At 46.3% G+C, this 20,434-nt stretch overlaps 1 protein-coding gene across 1 annotated transcript in view; it reads right to left on the reverse strand.

Moving 5' to 3' along the window:
• LOC146179754 (ATP-binding cassette sub-family C member 3-like) overlaps positions 1-20,434 on the reverse strand; it is an 88,544-nt gene that overhangs the window by 13,248 nt on the left and 54,862 nt on the right. The window contains exons 11-12 of the mRNA XM_084580270.1: positions 11,446-11,604; positions 1,348-1,514 (exon numbers count right to left, since the gene is read on the reverse strand). Of these exons, the coding sequence (XP_084436396.1) occupies positions 1,348-1,514; positions 11,446-11,604 (326 nt within the window). The remainder of the gene's footprint in view (positions 1-1,347; positions 1,515-11,445; positions 11,605-20,434) is intronic.

The following is a 20,434-nucleotide window of genomic DNA, read 5'->3' on the forward strand; positions in this document are numbered from 1 at the left end:
GTGGCCGTTGCGGTAGTGCACCAAAATCACACAGTAGATGGACTAATATTGCTCAGCTAAGACACACTGGCTGCGGAAGAAGTGGCGATTGCTCTAACTGCAACACACACTACCTCAGAATACATTCTTACAGATTTACAGACAGCATATCGCAATTTTCCCAGGGGCAGGATTGCACCGCTAGCAGCTAAGATCCTGCAAAATAGTTACACCCGTGGCTGCCAACCCACGCATAAACAGTTAGTATGGGTACCAGGTCACCAGGGCATCCCAGGGAACGAGAGCGCCTCAGCCTCAGCCCGAGCATTTCTCCCTCGGGCACCCAATACGGATCTCGTGGAACCTCCTACCCCATTGCTAACCTACACTGAAATACTGCAGCACTTACGATTATCTCGCCAGGTCTACCCTCCACCGGCAAAGACACTAGACAAAGGGGAGGAGGTACACCTCCGCAAGCTACAGACCAACACTTTTAATAACCCACGAAGACTACACAAGATCCAGAGTCATTTGACTCACGATACAAATTCTGCAGAGAGAAGGCGAACCTGTACCATATGGTGTGGGCATGCAAGCGAAATCAGACTGTCACTATTGATAACGATCTAACACTGGAGGGGTGGAAGGCAGCTCTGACCAGCTCGGACGCAAGGGGTCAAAACGAACTCATCGAAAGAGCGCTGACAGCAGCCTACGCCAATGGGGTTCTGGACTGAGGACTCCAACCACCGCTACAACCTCCGGAACATTTCCAATAAAATATTTTTTACCCCCACCCGCTTCGTTCGGCCGTCACGAAGAAAGTGCTTGCGCCTCTCGTACTCTAGCACCAACCATGATCTACAACGCGCCGCGCGCCGCGAAATTGGGACGGCTCATCTGTTGCCACATATGTTGTTCCGGCGACATGCGTTGAACACCGCTGTGAAGACGGAATGTTATTTTCTTTTTTGTTTCAAAATATGTTTTATGTTCACCTCCATTTTCTCATTCGGTTTGCCTTCGTTTGGCGCCTAAATCAGACTGGCACGCACGCGAACGAAATAGCGTTTTGTATTCACTAATACATTTCTAGGGACAAGCTTGCTGCACATTATGCAAAAAAAGGCCAGCTGGCCGCCTTTGAAACATTTAGCCTAGAATGCTACTAAATATAAGTGATAATAAATGAAAGTGCAGCAACGTCATGGCAGAAGGAGGTTGAAAAACGCACGGCGCTACTATGAACTACCTGACACTAAAGAAATTAAAAACTTCAAATAATTTAAAAAAAAAGAAATGACTGACTCGCACACTGACAAAGGTAAAAGAGACGCCAAACAAGTTACTAAAAATTCAGCTTACCTGAGATTGCCCCCGCCATCCGTTACTTCGAGCAGGAGACCTTTGGAGTCACTGGAGACCATCTTCGTGAGGTAGGACTGTTCCAGGGCCTGCCAGATCTCTCTGTCCGAGTGGGAATTAGTCGGATCCAGATTCATTCGCAAAGTTCCTCGTACCAGGCTCGGGTCCTGGAAGTTGAACGAGGCTGGTGCTTCAAAGCATGCTTTAAACATGAAACACTGCGTCAGTGCACTAAGAATGCTTGTGCTAAGTGCGTAGTAGCCCTACACAAAATATGCGCTGAAACACTGTAATGACAAGGTACAAAAGCAATTATAAACCGTCTGGCACTCAGGAGCTCACTCATTTTTTCTTCTTTTTATTCAGGCGGGAATTTTAGGCAAGCACTTCCGAGATGAGCCTTGATTTAGTGGTTCTTTAAGGAAGCGCAACTCCATGTTGCGTTAAAATAAGATAAAATATGTCCTATTGCACTCTCTCGTCTGGCAGAACGACGGGCAAGTTTCACTTTATTAATTTCGAAATAGGCCTTGAATACGAATTGAAAAAATAAAACTAAAATTTTTAACTACGCATATGGTAACTCTATCTAAACTATATGTTTGTTCCACGAGCTAGATATACCAACTGTGCACAATATTTCAAAGAAACATTGTACGTATAATTTTACATTTCTTTATTTGGCAAAGTTTGGATTTGCCTCTTTGCGATATGAACCTGTGTATGTCATGCAGGCTAATTACTCGGAATGCTTTATTTCTGCGTAGGAAATACAAGCCCACTTTATAAATATCATAATTAAAAACATTTATGCGCCAAATGCGCAACGAAACAAGGAGAGAAGTTCCTTTCGTGCGGAAATAAAGAGCGCTGCTGTGCATCAATAACAGAAGCAGGGATTTGTAAATCATAGGCTCCAATGACACGTAGCGATATATGACAACCTGCATTCTTTTCACACTGAGGCAGCAGAGAGGAAATCACCTAAAACATACCGGACTAAGAATGTACTTTACTTCACCTCAGCATAATAAATTTGTTGTAAGCTGCGAAATGACACAGGGAAGCAAGGAGGCAGTACCTGAAAGCCCAAACATACGCTTTGAATTTCGATATACCAGGGGCACATCCTCTTTGACGAAACTAATGATCTTTTTTCTCTAGTTGTGTTCAATACTGAGACCTTGTGCCGATCGCTTAGTATTCATCGTGTACTTGTGATAATAGCGCTGGAGAAGAAATAAATGGAGCCACGTTTCGTATATCCTAGCTATGATGTTCAAAGCAGCAATGAAGATAATGATGAGAAGATTTTACTCATTTTGATTCGTACACACACAAGTTCTTTGTCATTTTTCGTTTGAAATAGACCTCATGCGCATGATGTTTAGGCGTTGCGAGCCCTCATTAGATCTTAGTTTTTCAGGAATAAGATGCACGAATTGGCTTGCCATGGCGTATTTCCATTGTTTCGGTTTCTTGATCTCTGGCCCGTCGAGAAGTTTTTTTTGTGCGTTTGTAAATAAGAAATTTTGCCTAACGATGAATTATATGCGAGATAGCAATTATCGAATGGTACTCATACGAAAAGCATGTCATCGGCTTGCAATACTTTATCACTTCATAATCTACGCCACGTTCATAGTAATCTTTCTGGATTATTTAAAACGAGATATAGGATACAATACGTGTTTCGAGCAATCATTGAACACGAAGGAGAGCACAATTTTCTTAAGATTCTGCAATAAACAAATCGCGAACTTTGGTTTGGAAGCAAGTTTGTGGTGCATATTTAGGAGCAGTCGAACTCCGCATCGTATTCTATCCTGCCCACTTTTTGCACCGCGTCAGTGTTCCCGCATTTTCGTGTCCGAATATCCAGATGACTTCATGTTATTCAGCATAGCATGCATCAGAAACTGTAAGGGATAACCGTTTCACTCTCACTTCCGGCAAGTAAAATCGAATAAACGTCAGGAGTACTGTACTGTTTCGTACGCACTGCATTTACGACCAATGCCATACTTTGGCAGCTGCACACCACCCCTCCCCCCCCCCCCCCCCCCCAATGACCACCATCATTAGTTATATGGGTTCTTAGACTGATGATGAAAAGTATCCACTCAGTTAGCGTACATAATGTCACAAACTTTCACAAAAAGCCGTGCCCGCGGATCGCTCAGCATTTCTGTAAAAAAAAAACCCCGAAAACTTAATTTTGATTACATTGCATGCTTTCTTGCTATTTGGTTGCTATCCTGTCTACACAGATTCCGACACGTTATATTCAAAATAATACTTGCTTTTGCAGTGATATCTGCCAATAAGAAGTGCTACCAACAGCTTTGAGCCCGAAAACACAAAGGTACGTCATAGTAACGTCACTTCTAATGCGTTGCGCGGGTGTGGCTGCGGCGGTTGGTGATTACGAAGGAGGACACTGTGAACTCTAGTTAAATTTTTAACCTTTACCCGCATGTGACCTCTCTCTTCAGGGTTTTTTCGGCGCCTCAAGCCTCAAAATATATGCACGTATCTCGTTAGCAAAAGGAAAAAAACTTGCGCGAAAAAGCAAAAGAAGAAAGAGGCTTGACGACAGGACAGAGCGAAAACTTCCAACTGGTTTTATTTGGGCAACTGTACCTACATATATACAAAAGGGAAATCATATAACAGCGATCCAAGATTAAACACGTGTTCACACAACCAGCGAAGATCCACTACCAAGCGGGGAAAAAAACGGCTTAAATCTCAGATTATCACTGAGGCCAAATGTTGCTTGCAGTACTAAGAAATCCGAATGATGAATGCAAACTTATACCAGCAAATGCAGAGACACAAACACATGCAGGACTGCGCGCGCGCAAACAACCAACACACTCACAAATACACACACAAATACATAGACAGACAAGCACACGTAACAACGTAACAACGCATTTCTATGGCAAAGCCCAAGTCAGATCTAAAACAAAGTAAAACATGGAGTCCCAAGCTAAAACCAATAAAACAGCCAAAGGCTAAAAACCTCAGTGAATAAAATCGAATAAAGCCTCGACTGTGGATCAGCCAAGACAGCAGGCGCAAGTCATCCCTTGTCTGCACAAACATTTCGCATAACCTGAAGAAGATTGGCAACAGGAATGATGTAACTGTGCTCTTTTCAGCGCCTACTCAGCTGTCAATCGTATGTACCGTTCTGGCCAAGAAACGTGAGCGATATGAAAAGAAGCATGGCACTAGGTTCATGGAATGCTCCACCAATGTTGTGTACAGCCTGCCTCTCACGTTTCGGTGCACATACCTAGGGCAGACGGGTAGATGCGTCAATAACCAAATTATTGACCATAAGACGAATGTGGAAAGCTACAAGACTGGCAATCTGTATGACCGTATTGTCTGTAATAAATGCAAACCTTTGTATGAGGGCCCTATAATTGTCGCACGTGGCAAAACCAAAGTGCAGAGAGAGATCACTGAAGTCTTTTTAATAATGAAAAGCGGTGAAAAATGTATTAGCTCATCCTCTTTAACACCCCTAGATAAAAAGTTAGCCGTTTTAGGGCGTGTGATTTGTAGTTACACATCTACTCGTTTGTTGTTGATTTTTATAACTGACGCGGTTTTTGACAAGGAAATCGATTTTATTCACTGATGTTTTTAGCCGTTTGGCTGTTCTATCGATTTTAGTTTGTGACTGCATATTTTACTTTGTTTTTAGATTTGACTTGGCTTTAACATAGAAATACGTTGTTACGTTGTTACGTGTGCTTGCCTATTTGTGTGTTTGTGTGTGTATTTGTGTGTGTGTTGGTTGTTTATGCGCGCGCAATCCTGCATGTGTGTGTGTGTGTTTGCATTAGCTGGTATAGCTTTGCCCTCATCATTCGGCTTTCTTAGTACTTCAAGCAACATTTGGCCTCAGTGACAATCTGAGATTTAAGCAGTTTTTGCCTCGCTTGGTAGTGGATCTTTGCTGGTTGTGTCAACACGTGTTTAATCTTGAATCGCTGGGATATGATGTCACTTTTCTATACATTTAGGTACAGTTTCCCAAATAAGACCAGTTGGAAGTTTGCGCTCGGTCCTGTCGACACGCCTCTTTTTTCTTTTACTTTTTGCGCAAGTTTATTTCCTGTTGCTAACATAAACCAACTCGCCAAGGAGAAAGTATTTATTGAACGTATCTTGTGAAGAAAAAAAATGTGTGAGGACATTTAGGTCACCGTAAGACTGGCATGACACATTCATAGAAGCAACATTGCTTCTGCATATGAAAGTGTAGAGTCATTTTTTCTACGTGCATAATATTGTCACTATCATCGCACCTTGGAAACACGCGTATGCGATCGTCACTGGGGGCCCAGACTTCATTGCACTGTTACCAGGACGACAAAATGATGGAAAGGGATTTGGTTTGGCTTGGTTTTGGGGATTTGGCTTCCTAAAGTGACGGAGGCTATTAGAGACGCTGCAGTGGAAGACTGCAAATTTCAACCAAGCGAGGTTCTTTAACCCGCACTGACATCGCACAGCACACGGGTGCCTTGTTTTCACCTCTATCGAAAAGCGGTCGCCGCGGCTGGGATTCGATCCCGCATCTTTGGGCACAGAAGTGGAGCGGCAATAGCGGATAGACAGGAGCGTGGGTGCGTTGACAAAAAAAGCTTGCATGTCAGACTTTTGAGATCGCGAGACATGAACAGTCAGATGAGATCAGAAATCAGGGATCCCTAGCGCCCTAAGCTGAATGAATATAGTTCATTTGGTACGGTCCAGTCAATGGAGTACACCAGAGGACTTGAAGAAACACCCACGACAAAACGCATATTTGCACCTCCTCGCCGATCTTCCGGTTGCGCTTGTCGATTCTCGCTATCAGGATCACGATCTCGCTCTTTCCGATGGCGACGGAGTTTCGATATCGAGGGTAAAGCATCCTTAGAAAACACCGCTGGTCGGCTTAACTTTCTTTTGCGAAACCCATTTTATTCTGCAAAAATTGCTATGCTCAAATATTTACAGAGTTGTGCTTAAATTCTCTTAGCTGCTTAAATACCTAAATGCGAAAACATTGCGAACTCCGGGCCTAGTTCCGTCGTCAGCTCTCTGAATTTGGTTGATTCTGCGAGTGTACAAGTGTGTTTTTACTTTATATGCGTTACTTTTTATTACTTGTGATTTTGTTTTAGTTTTAGTTCACTATTATTTATTTTGCTGTTTTCATTTCTGCGTGTTCTATATTAGTTTTTCTGTTTTTGTTGTTGTTTATTTTTATATTTACGCACCTGTTATATTAACTTTTTTGTCAGACTTCAGCGCCATCCAGAGTGCTTACTCTAAGCAAACAGGAATATGAGCGGAAGGATGGTGGCTCGGGCTCATGCCTAAACGCGATTACTTTTCTTAATAATGTATAACAACAGAATGTAAGCAAACTCTGTCCATACATCCTGTCGAGAGCTTGCGGTGACACGCTCTGATTGCGCCACTCACGCAGCAAGAAACTCTTTCGACTTACAAAAACCTCAGGTCAGAGGCGTTGTTCTGCCCCTGTTCACCCCGTCAAGGCTGCTGGTCGGCACGTTTCTTATCCCGATGGCAACAAGAATGGGACTCATTGTTGTTGCCGCTGTGTCATTAAGCTATGCTTAGTCGCTAACGGTCCGCCTTCTGTCGCCCTATTAAAGCTGCTGGCTGCAGCACACTCTTTCAGCCAAAAGAAAATGACCCCCGTCGTGGCGTCGACGCTTTAGGTTTTGATAGCAGGTTTACGCCTGCTTGATGGCTCATAAACTGCTGGAGCACCTATGTGAATACTAGCTGGGTAACCTTAACAGCGCTATGTCTTCTTCCAGTTCATATCTCTCTTCCGGCAATCACATTCGTCTTGCTGAATCCGCCGCTGCTCTAGATGTATTTAGGGGGTGAGTATCTAAATCTACAATCTTTATATTGTTGAATTTTTTAATTTTAGACTGTGGACCCATGCCTTCTTGAGCGGTTTGACGGATGTCAAAAGCTCAATGACCACCAGGTGCAGACTAAAGCCTTGCCAACGGGGCTGACACGAACATGTTTCAGACTGTGGGTCTTTCCTTGTTGCATACTGTGTCTTGTTTCTCAGTTGTAGAACTTCGCATCGTGGTCCTCTGAACGGGCGATGTCATCGGCCCTTTTACCAAGAAGCACATTTTGTGACTAAATCAAAATGCCAAATTGAATTCTGAAATGTAATGTTATCACTTTAAAACGATGCTCCCAATTGACAGGGACGCCATCATTAACAGCTATGCGTTTCCACATCTCGAATCGATCTACAGGGCTGTAGTCAGCGCTCTCGCTGAGGTGGCCCAAGACACTATGATTGCACGACCACCATAAAGAACACTCCGTAGCACACAACACTGACATGTAAACTGCGCCGTCGTACACTGCAATTCGATCACAATCAATTTACACCGCCAGTCTCTTCCACACTTTCTTAAGCATCTCCGGGCAGTGTGCAGCTGCTGTTTTTGTAGTTAATCATTTCGCGCTGGTGAAATAGGCCAGTTGTAAGCATGCGTCATTAATGTGGCAACAGGAGAGGAGCAGCAGGTGCGGGGTCCAGTTCGCCGTCGCTGCGGCCGCATGGCCGCTCTTCCGCAGGGGCCGCCTGTGACGTCACGCGTATGAGCAGTTGTGTGAATTGCCAGATTATATGATCAAGAGTACCACTTTCTCCTCAGGTTTCGCATTTATCGTCCGCCTTTTCCTCCACTTGCGTGTGGAAAAGCAAGACGGGACTTGAAGAATTCCCGGCTTGCAGGCGCCGCCAAGCGACGGCCTGCTTGTTATTTAGCGTTTGGTCCGGTGGTGGTAGGGACCTTCCGCTCAGTCTATAGTGTTCTAAGATTTCCTTATACGTTTGCAGCTTTTTGTCCATCCCATTGCCATCAGGCGGCTCTACGGCTGCCCGGCCCGCCAACAAGCAGCAAGCTATCCGCCCAGCTGCTGAAACCGCGAAGAAACACTGTCGCTTCGTCTGTCTTTAGTCGTGGGGGCCCCGGCCTCCGTCCCATAGGCCTGCGTGACGGGGGCGGGGAGTAGGGGACCTCCTAAATCGGTGGAAAAATAAAGTTCATAACAACAACAAGAGTTTGTGCATGCTTCAGTACCCACATGCGCATGCGTAACCAGAAGGCCCCCCAGGTAGGCTGCGCGTTTTGTCTCCGTCTCGCCGCACGGCGCTCAGTCACTCGAACCGAGCGTCGCATTTGCAGCATTACCAGATTTTTTACCCTCACACGCAAGCTGCCAGCCTGCTCCTACTCTCGACACCAGGCGCCATTTGTCGGGCGCGCGCGGCCAGGGCACTGCGGGTCGCGCGGGCGCCTCGCTATAGTGCTCTAGAATATAGAACACTATAGCCTCGCCTTGAAAAGTATTTGTGAGCGGCGTTCTTCAATTCTGTCATTAACGTACATTACCGCCTACGCATATAGGTGCGTGCTGTGTATCTACTCACATTTCTCTCTGTGCCAGAGAGTGCTACAGCAATTTGAGGCGCACTGTTCCCTCGGTGACGCAATATACCATGCATGGTTGCGAACTGTAAATAGCCGTTTATGCGTAGAAATGGCGTTTTTGTTCTTTTTTTTTGGAGAGGGGGAGGGGGAGGTGTCCTTTCACGTGGATAAGCCCACATGCTGTCTAGACTTGTTGATTTTGCGTATAAGGATGTAGAGTTTAAAACCTTACTCTATGATTTGAGATTTAACCGGGTCGACGAGCTTCACGTACACGTTTTCCATACGAAACGTGTTTTTTCGGCCAACAGTGGTTGTCTTTGGCTTTCGTTTTCCTTTAAAGGAATCTAAGTACGACTACCAGGACTCCAAATTGTTATTTCTTTTATTCAGAGAGAATTCGGCGTGCTAAACAGTTGAGCGTAGTAGCTTTTTGCTTTTAGTATCTCTCTCGGATTCACCAAACTCGATTTCATTATTTGATATGACCTGGATCAAACGGCTAAGCAGTGGTTTCACACACACCGGTAGCATCGAAATTAAATATAGTCGTCTTGTCGCTGCAAAACAAACGAGAGCTGGCTCCTGTTTTATTATTTGTTCAAGGAATACTACAAATAGCGAAACGGGGTTGTGCCCTCCAGCGGTGGCTCTGTGCACGGTTAGGGCTTTTGACTGCTGAGCCCGGAGACATAGGTTCGATCACAGAGGCGACGGCCGCGCTTCGATGAAGACGAATATGAAGGTCTTGTGTGGTGTGGGATATCACAGTACCCCAGACAGTCGATAAATTTCCAGAGCCTTCCACGGCGTATCTCATATACCGGATGCCACGGTTGGATGCTAAACTCCATATGCCATATTAAAACTGAGTTGTTATGCTCCAGATAGCATTTATTTGCTGCTGCTTCTTTGGCATGTATGATAATGCACGTGCAGGATATAAATTAAAGGGTGCATTATGCTTGACATGCAGGCGCAACAGAGGTCCAGGGATAACAAGAAATAATCCTAATGCGGCCGTGTTGATAAATAAAGCGCAACAAAATATACCTGCCGTCAGCTTGTCAACTGAGATGAACATAGCAATAATTTGTTGATGTGACTGGCATAAAGCACGCAAACGACAACACATACTAATTGGGGAGGTTTGAAATAGCTGGCAGGAAGACAAAAGAGCACATTGGAAGGGGAATCATATGCGAGTCATACGCGAGAGTAATGTTTGCAATTGTTCGCGAACGTTTTATCGTCAATAAGGGACCGAGACGGCATTATTAGCGCAGGTGCGTGATGACGACCAGCACAGTTAGCTTGAGCGTCAAACTAAACCCCATAAACAACAAGTCAATTATAACTCTACGACCAATGCAAACAAACTCGCCCCAACACAACCGTGCTGTGAAAATATTTTTGTCCATGTTCTCTAGGGCCCGAAGGCTAAGTAAACGTGGCTACCGTGCAGGCGCGGCCACGACGATAACGTATGTACGTGGCCCCGCAGTTTCCAAGGAAGCGCCTGCGCGGTGGCGCGCTAATCGGCAAAGAATGGCAGCGCCCGAGAGCGGGTAAAAAATTTGGTCTATAAAAGACAGATACGAAATAGGCGACTGTGTCACAAAATATCACATGGATGCAGAGAAGAAGAGTCCAGCCGCTGCTAAACGGTGGTATAAAAAGAGAATATTAAGTTTTCCAGCTGAACTGATTCCTCTACATTCCTTGCACTTAATATTTTTCCGGCACTTGCTCGGTGGGATGAATTCGCCAAATAACGCAGCTGATAACATCGGTACTCGTTGATTTGTGTGAATCACATTCCCAATAACCTTTCTGTGTTGGCAGGCCGCAGTCGGTGGAACGAAAATGTTCTAGCTGGTAAATGTTTCAATCCAGAAACCATTCCCTCAGAGCACTAGCGATTTGCGTATTTTCAATAGTGAAGTTTCTCTTGCTCACATCTGACATTACGGCACCCCGCCCATTTCAGGTCCACTCATTTTATTTATTTATTTTTCAACCTCAACCTCAAGACAGCCTAATTGTGCTCGTGCAGAGATGGCGGGTATGCCACCGAAAAATAGTCACTGCACTGACCGAAATATGCGTACTATCCTACAATGTCCACAAAAAATAGAAAGATTTTACAATAAAATAGTGTTAACAAAAGAAGTATTAAAAAGAAAGAAACAGCATTGAGAGCAACGATGATATCAGCCTAAATAGAAAATAATCGCTAGGTAAGAATCGATATCCGCGTCTAATATCTGCACGCAGCTGAGTCGGGGCCTCCGCTGGCTTCATATCGAACGATTTAGTAGTCGCTTTGTGTCGCTGTTATTTTAATTCTGAACGTAGCAGTAAGAGAGCTGCACACAGCTTCCTTATAGTCTTCATGAGAAGCGCGAACACGCTTCTTTCTAAAACGAATGCTGAGGAGAAGATTTTCATTGGCCTCTGCATTTATAGAGCGCGCTAGGAACCTTGAGCTACAAAGAAAGCTTTCCATCAAAAAGCACACTTTTTGCTCAAGAAAGCGAATATTCGAGCTACAGCAGAACACCTTCACTCAATTGCGCACTCTCACCTGCGGAATGACGGTGATGCTGCAGCGAAGTTTCCGGAGGGGCACCTGAGAAATGTCCACGCCGTCAATAAGGATTCGACCTTCGGACGCTTTGACCATGCGCAGAAGTGCCAGAACAAGTGACGACTTCCCTGCTCCAGTGCGGCCCACCACTCCAATCTGAAATGGGGAAGTGAAGCAAGAATGCCACCGTCACATCGCTGTGATCGGGCTGCAGTGGGCGAATATAGGACCACTAGACATACGCTTCGTAAAATGCAGGCCTGTTCTCTAGCCAGTGCCTCAAGGCATGGCTAAATACGTCCTAGAAGGCACAAAGAGAAGCATGCGGATTTGTGAGAAATTCAGAAAGAATGTCAATGAAACTTCGATCAAGCAATCATTCAATATGCATTTTCTAATTTCCAGCGGTTCCACATTGATAATAGTAATTCGACGCGTTCTGCGGTCATCCTACTTCTATGCTGGTTCACCGTGCTAATACTTAGAACAAAAATAAACACAACAACACAGAGCGCGCACTTAAAACTGGTTTTTAGTGAAAGAAACGGTTCTTTTATACACAAAACCATGATCCTCATCAGTGCAATATAAAGAAACGAGGGAACCTGAAGAAATTATTCGTTGTAGGCATCAATTATCATGAGTTCGAAAGAACCGCAATAATCTTTCATTCGAAAACCAAAACAGAAAGAGAACTTGCAGAAGCCGAAATGTTTATCAGCAATGTATCTCTGTCGTTGCCTGAGAAAGAGGTTGGCCTGCTTAGACTGTCGTGATGCATGTGTCCAGCAGTCTGCTTTTGATGCCTATGATGATTGATTCCTTCAGGTTCCCTGATTGCTTTATGTTGCACAGATGACGATCGCGTTTCGTATAAAAGAACTTCCGTTTCTTTCATTAAAAACAAGTTTCTTGTCGTCCTAGTTGTTAGCGCAGTGAACCACTATGAATCGCGAACTATGCCCAATTCTTGCCATTTTACTCTTATACTTTGCACCGGAAGCAATAAGAGCAGCAGGATCAGCGGGTGGTTAAGCAAAATTGCAAATTAGTTTACAAGAACGGAAAGGCGCCGCATCTCTAATATTTCTTCGTGGGCACCTAACCCACGCCAGAATAGAATGGAGGAGAAAGGTGAGAGTGACAGAAGAAAGAGAGAGTTATGTGCCGTGATAGAGGGCACCGGAATATTTTCGACCACTTCGGTTGTAAAAGGGCTCTGCGTTTTTGTTTTCGGGTGGTTTGGCTCATGGAAGGGAAGGAAGGCGCAACCTGTCACGCGTCTCTGTGGACATATCATACAATTGGAGGGACATATGTCATCGTTTAGAATCCCCTTCGCAAAGTGGCCTCTTACTTGACTAAGAGAGGGATGCTATTTAGGAAGCGAAATCTGAAGACGTCACCCTGAACACTGCTTGCGTCACAACTGCAATCCGAAAACACGTGAATGTTTTTACGACATTTTAACGCGGTAGCGTTAAGGAGCTCGTGTCGCAGAAAAGCCGGTGTCGTCGGCGTCCAGTGAGCGATAAATCCCGGCATGCACTTCATAAATAAACATGCACTTCATAAATAAAAAGCAAGTTCCAAGATGGGCTGGGAGGAATCGAACCAGGGTCTCCGGAGTGTGAGACGGAGACGCTACCACTCAGCCACGAGTTTTATGTTTTTTTCCTTTATTGCCGGTCATCACCAACACACAACAAAACCAACAAAAACGCGCTACAATCAAATGCTCACAGCAGAGCGGTTACCACAAGCATGACACTTAATACAGAAGCCGGCAGGCTCATACGAGTTGCCTTTGTCAAGTTAAAATTCCTTCAGCTCGCATAGTGGTTCGACTCTTGAAATCCAGTCTGGCACAGTGGTCTTCAATTTGTGCATTTCAACCAATGCGTGTATACTCTCGCGGAAGTAGAGCCTTGCAGGGCGGGCGTCAGGGTCACAGTGAAAACCCGCCATTCTGGACCGCCATAGACTGTGCAGGCCTATTAGCATAACCGTATCAAGTGGAATCCCATCATTATTTTCAGTTGGCAGGAATCTAATCCCGTATGAGTCTAATGGTAATTCTTTTTTAACAGTTCGTTGCAGCACGTCCCAAAAATAGACGCCCTCCCAACAGTGCAGAAATACATGGTCAATTGTCTCTGGCTGTTCACATATTAAGCAAAGCGAACCCCATGGCAGATAAAAGCCCTTGCTTTCAAAAAACGTTCGTACCGATAATGTTCCTGTATGTAACTTAAAGAAAAACGTCTTTACCCCAGGAGAAACTGGCATTATTTTGACACGCTTCAGTACGTCTTGACCTAGACGGCCGCTATACAAGCCGACGCCAATGCAGGATGGAATAATGATCTCAAGGGGAGGTGCGACGTTGCCGCAGAAGGCGGACGGCAAATATGGCACCGTCGGCGGAGGCGGCTCGCCGACCAATCGCGGCCTACACCACAACGCGGGAACGCTTCATGAGATGGACCTTCGGCGGCTGCTGCACCAGGTGCGGTGCTGGCTGCGGGTGATGTTCGTGCTGGCCAACAACCTGTACTGCATCCCCACCTACCTGGCGTGGATGTGGTGCATCTTCTACCCGCTGCGCCTGCTGCTGCCCCCGCTCTACTGGGCCATCGAGCGGCAGCTCTTCCGCCTCCTCCTACTCATGGTCTCCTTCTGGAGCTGGAGCGCCGAGTATTACGTCGACGAGGTTGGCGAGGACGTGAGCGAGTGCTACGGCGACCGAACACTGGTCCTCGTGAACCACCATTCGACGGCCGACGTGCCACTGCTCATGGCTTCCTTCCAAGGGAAGCGCTCGGTCACTGAGCACCTCATGTGGATCATGGACCACCTCTTCAAGTACACAAACTTTGGGGCCGTCTCAATGACACAGGAACAGGGAAGAAGTCGTCACAAACAGCTTTATACAGGTTCTTCTTTTTCACTGAACTTAAGTATTCTGTCGAGAAGCGAGCTGACAGAATTCGAACACTGCTGACAACCTCTTTGAAAAAACTAGAAAGACGCCCTGGCATGCTTTCCGCAGCAACAACGAAATTGGGCAACGCCCGCGCGAGCCTCACTTGGCACACAGTGCGCAAAAAGGGGTCGGCAACGTCGCGAAAGAAAATAAATCTGTTTACAAGCTGGCGCACAAATAAGTGAGCAAGTCCGAGACCTCGGTCTTTAATTGGCCGGAACAGGTTATCCCGACTACATCTTTCCCAGCTTGATGCCCATACAAACACAGCAAAGATTCGGTGTAGCTTTTGAACACTCAACCTAGAACGATGAAGTGCTTGCATGACGTACCACACCTTGGCAACAAAATATAGATTACACACTGTAGCTCGTGCAAAGATAGACAGCGGCACTCCTTTCCACTTGTCAGCTTTCTCCCGTGTTTCCTGAACTTGGGTGCGCCAAAATGGCTTGTTGTCTTCATAGAATTCTAGAGGTACACCCAAATACTTCACTGGTGTTGTAACCCATGTAACGTTGGCAAAAAAGTCAGGCGTTGATGTCCACGCCCCGTGCCAGAAGCCAAGACACTTTCCCCAGTTTACTGGACTTCCTGTGGTTTTAAAATCTTTCACAACTTCAACTGCGGCGCAAATACTTTCTTTGTTCGCACAAAACACTGCCACATCATCAGCGTACGCCAAAAGTTTGACCTCAGACTTGTACAGTTGAAAGCCCTGAACAGATGGATTTTGCATAATAGACAGCATAAAGTTTCGATATAAATGCAGAATAGAAGAGGGCTGAGGGGACAACCCTGACGTACCGAACGCCACACATTTATGGGTTCCTCTAATACTTTATTAACAATCAATCGCGTTGTGCAGTTTCGGTACGCCAGGGCTACGCCCTCTCTGATAATAGAACCGATATTGATATAATCCAATATTGCAAACAATGCATCATGTGGAACACAGTCGAACGCCTTTTCTAGGTCGAGCTGAAGAAGCGCGACCCTCGCGCAAGCAACGTCACAACATTCCAGCACGCACCTCGCCTTATGAATATTTGTTATAATGGACCGGCCCTTTATACCACACGTCTGGTGGGAACCAACGATATGTTTTATTACTGTCTGTAGCATGGCTGCCAGAACTTTCATCAGTATTTTGTAATCCACATTTGTTAAAGAAATAGGCCTGTATGACGTCACAAATTTTATTTTCTCTGTTTGGTTTGACATAGGAATTAACACTGTATGTGAGGATGCGAACGAAGGAGGGAGTGCACCAAGTTCATAGGCATCGTTAAATACTGCAGCTAACAATGGGGACAGATCTAGCTTGAATGCTTTATAAAAGGCTGCGCTCAAACCATCCGGCCCAGGCGACTTTCCTGGGTTCAGATTATCAATGGCGCTTTCAATCTCGTCCTCAGAAATCGGCTGCTCTAACTTTTCTCTTGTGGTGGCATTCAGTCGTGGCAAGGAGAAAAGAAACACCTGCTTAAACGTCTCCAACTTCATGTCCCGAAAAGCAAACAGCTCCTGATAATAGTCGAAGAATGCACGTGCTATGTCGTTCTTATCTGTCACGAGGCTTCCATTCCATTCTACTTCAGTTATGTCATTTCGATGAGCCTGTGCTTTTTCAAGACCCAGAGCGCGCTTAGTGGGCGTCTCGCCGGCGACCCATCTTTCGGCCCTGGCGCGAACGCCGGCCACAGGCGTGTTCGGACGCAGGATCATGGGCTCCACTGGAGCAGCGATAGCGGCCCAGGCTGGCCGCGGTAACAGGTCCGATGTAAGTGAAGATAGTGAATATCAGATTGTTTTGCCACAGCTGCCCACAGGACGTGTTGCTTTAAACACGGTTTTTTTGCATGGTGACGTTCGAGCTAGGCCTTACCGCGTAGAAGATTTTCGGGATGCACTCGCCGAGACCGACGCGCTCGCCGAGGTTGTAGTCTTGGGCAAGGTGTCTTGGGGGCGTATCAAGTTAATCACGTGTGGGCTGTCACCTTCAAGACTGCTGAAGCCACGAAGCGTATTGTGACTTTGAAAGAGCTGAAAGTAAAGGGACGACGGTGTGTTATTATCGACCCTCAAGACCAGCAAGTCCGACTCAGACTACATTGGATGATACACGGTGTCGCAGATGAGGACATTCGCACGGATTTCGCCGCATTCGGGAAGGTGACGGAGGTCACTCGAGAACGGTGGCGCGTCCAGGGCGTCAGCGAGAAAGGCTTGACAACGAGGTCAGTACTTCTCAAGTTGAAGGCAGACGACCTGCCCCATCAAATAAGGGTAGCAGGTGAGCTGGCCCTCGTCGTCGTTCCCGGAAGGCCTATGCAGTGCCTACGTTGCCATGGTTGTGGCCATGTACGACGCGAGTGCAAAGTACCGCGTTGTTCTCGCTGCCGACGCTTTGGACACACGGAAGTTGATTGTGTCCGCACCTACGCTGCGGCAACAGTGCCCGCTCTCAGAGAGGAGACGCCTGAAGATGTAATGGATGTTGTCGAGGCCGAGGAAGCAGCAAAGGGAAGCGAAGACGTTGGAACCTCTGCGGCATTCGTCAATGTGGAAGCACCGAACATCACCGGCAAAGAGGCGGGTGATGACACAGGAAAACAACAAGAGTCGGCAGGCTGGGTGCCAGTGGCGTCTGCGAACGCGAACGCACCCCTTCAAGACGCAGGTTCTTTGGAGTCTGCGACGAAGGTTACCATTGCTACGGGAAACGGCGGTCGGTCAACGAGCGCCGGCAGCGCACCTAAACACCCCCATACAAAGGCAGGAGACGGGAGCGAACAGCAGACCCTTAAGAACGACGATGAGCCGCCTATGAAAGCGACCCTGAACAGGAGACCTCCTTTCAAGCAACGGCCCAACATCGCGGCGGACAGGAGGGCCGAGGAAAAGCCACCCTCGCAGCAAGTCGAGACCGTAAATGATGATGGAGGTGGGCATGCTGGAAACGTCTAGCGCCATGCTAGACGTGAAAGGTAAGCGTCATGCTCCTGGCCTCCTTCTAATGCATGATTATGGCGATGGACCAGAGTCTGAACGTTGCAACGCTCAACGTACGAGGGTTGGCTGGTAGAAAGAAGCAAAGCCAAGTACTTCGCCTTTTAACAGAGCAAAACATAGACGTGCTAGCAGTACAAGAAACTAAAGTGCAGGGAGAGGAGGAGACAGGGAGGAGCATGGCGCAGCGTATCACGTCGCGGTACGAAGTGGCTGTTAGTCACGCAGTGGGCACGTCGGCTGGGTGCCTTCTTCTCTTCAAACGGTTGCCAGGACTTATAGTGCAGGCCGTGATTTCGTCTACGTGCGGAAGGTTGATTGTTTGTGACCTGGTTTTGCATAACAGTGAATGGCGCATTCTCTGCGTTTATGCACCAAATGCAGCTGAAGACAGGCTCATTTTCTTTAAAAATATCGAACGATACTTAGATTCAACAAGGCAGCTGATAATTATGGGTGACTTCAACTGTGTTTTAAGCGCCCGAGACAAAACCTCTAACCGCCCTTTTAAAGATGCAAGCACCGATTGTTTGTTGCAGATGATTGCAGAGTTTTCATTAGAGGATGTTGCTGAGTGCTTGGAAGGAGCACGCAGCGTGCAGTGCACCCATTTTCAGAGTTCTAGTCATGCTCGACTTGACCGAATTTATTTATCGTTGGATGCGATACCGAAGTGTAAAAATTATTCTGTTATCCCAATGTCATTCTCCGATCATTGTCTGGTAAAATGCACTATAGGAGCTAGAAGCCCAAGCAAAAGTTTTGTGTGGGACCTTTGGAAGCTGAATTCCAAACTTTTAGAAGACGATAACTTAATCTAAATTATTGTACAGAAGCTAAATGAAATAAATAAACGACCTAACAGCAGCATTGGGGAGCAATGGGAACTGTGCAAGCAAGAAATTAAAATGAAAGCGATAGAAAGAGCCAGTTGTATTCGCCATAACGAAAAGCGAGAAGAAGCAGGCCTAAGATCAACATTAAAGAAGTTAATAGCGCAGGAGTGTAAGGAGCCGGGGGTTTACAAAGAGGACATCAGAAAGATAAAGAAGAAAATAGAATTACTAGACGAGGACCACTCAGCCACGAGTTCGATGCTTGAAAGCGGTACAAAAGCGCTTCTAGTGAATGCGGTGTTGCCTTAGAAACATGCCGTAGAACGTTATACTGCAGTGTATATCGGTAATTATGAGCATGTTACAGAAGTCGCAGTTACACGAGTAGCGAAGTACGTTTCCGCTACATGTCTTCTGCGCTCTGCGCACATGCAGAGCCATCTTGCGGCAAACACAGAAGAACCCCTCCTCGCAATGTGCGGCGCTGCCCCGACACGTGGCGCGCCACTCGCCCCTGACGTTTCGCCGTGCACCCTCACAGGTTGTAGAATCAAGCGTCTTTCCTTTCTTTAGATCACTATCTTCGCTCACCCGCTTCTCCCCTTCGGGCCGCGCGGGTACCGGTGCGAGGATGCCCCAATACCCTTGCGTTTAGTAAGTTTTCTCGACGAGGTGCAATAACGCTATCGCGTTCCACTCTTGAAGGCGAAGCTTAAGCGTCCTCCAAATTTTTTTGCATCACTACAGTGGCGAAGGTGTTTCGACTGAACAGGCCGTTTGCCCTTAACGTATTTTCCTGTCTGACTTTAACTTCCATTTCTAAGAACTGTACTTAAGACAGAAATATGTTCATATCAACATTAGAACATAGATAGCATGTGTATGTTAAAGGCACATGGAAAGCGGATGAGCGGGTCATTCTTCATTGTTGCAGCACTAATGCTTCCTAATACATTCAGCTGTCCAGCAACATTTTTCTCCTTCAGCGCGAATGTTGACAATGAATTTTATTTCTGGTTTAACCTCCTTAAAATGGCCAGTTTCAAAAATATACAAATACATGTCACATAGCAGCAAGTTCCCCGGTCGAAAAAACTACAGAATTGTGTCAAAAATGCGACAAAATATTTTATAGTTCAGTCGTAAATGTCAGAATTTTATGTAGTTTTGTAGTACCTTTGCAACAACGGCTTTCTGGGCGCGTTGCCATAATGGGCACTGGGCTATTGTGTGCGCATGACGCTAGCACCGTGGAAGCGGCGGCGGAACCGGTTTGCAACAGTCCAGAGAGGAGGTGTTCTGACATCATCCTCGCCCGATGCAAAAGTCTATAGGTCCGCAGTTCCACAGCCGCTCGATGGAAGCGCACTGGGTGCGGCCTGCTGCGTCGTGCCGCAGGGCAAGCGCGTCCTTGGGGAGTTCACAGTTGCACCCGCTATTTCTGCTGAGGGCGCCACTGTTCGGGGACACGTCGCCGCCGGGGTCGCCGGCTCTTAGCGCGCGGTTTGCTTCCTTTCTGGGCGCGTTCGCCTCGCGTATGCGTGGTCAACGCAAACCTTTTTGTGTGCGCGTGTGCAAGCACGTTAACGTTGAGACTGGATGCGTTTGTTTTTTAAGGCGAAAGCCGTTCTAGGCTCATGGAGCGAAAATCTATGCGCAGAAGCTGTGCCTGTTATCTGTGCGTCGCATCTGAGCACTGGTGTGCCAGTCGCAAAAGCGGACGTGCAGGGAGGGAGATTAAGAATGAAAATGATTGATGTTGATAGGTAATCAATAAAGTTATAAATGGACATTGATAGAGGTAATGATTAATGCTAATGACAAATAATGGTTAATAATGACTAAAATGATTTGTAATGACCAGTATATCAAACTACGACATGGAATGACCGCAATTGAACAGAAATGAGTAAAAGTGCTTAGCGATGTGTGGTAATGACTATAATAGCTAGGCATGACTCATTATTACTGTTAATGACTACGAAATGACCAATATATAAAACGACGACATGCAATGACCACTGCTGTTTCTAAATGAGTAACCTGCTTAGTTATGTGTGATAAGGGCTACAATGACTACTCAGGCAGAATCATCATGACTGAGAAACGACCAATAAATCAAACGATGACTTGAAATGACGAACTGTGGCAA

The sequence above is a fragment of the Amblyomma maculatum genome, chromosome 9 (genome assembly GCF_055883805.1).
Source record: "Amblyomma maculatum isolate TAMU_Amacu chromosome 9, ASM5588380v1, whole genome shotgun sequence".
NCBI lineage: Eukaryota > Metazoa > Arthropoda > Arachnida > Ixodida > Ixodidae > Amblyomma > Amblyomma maculatum.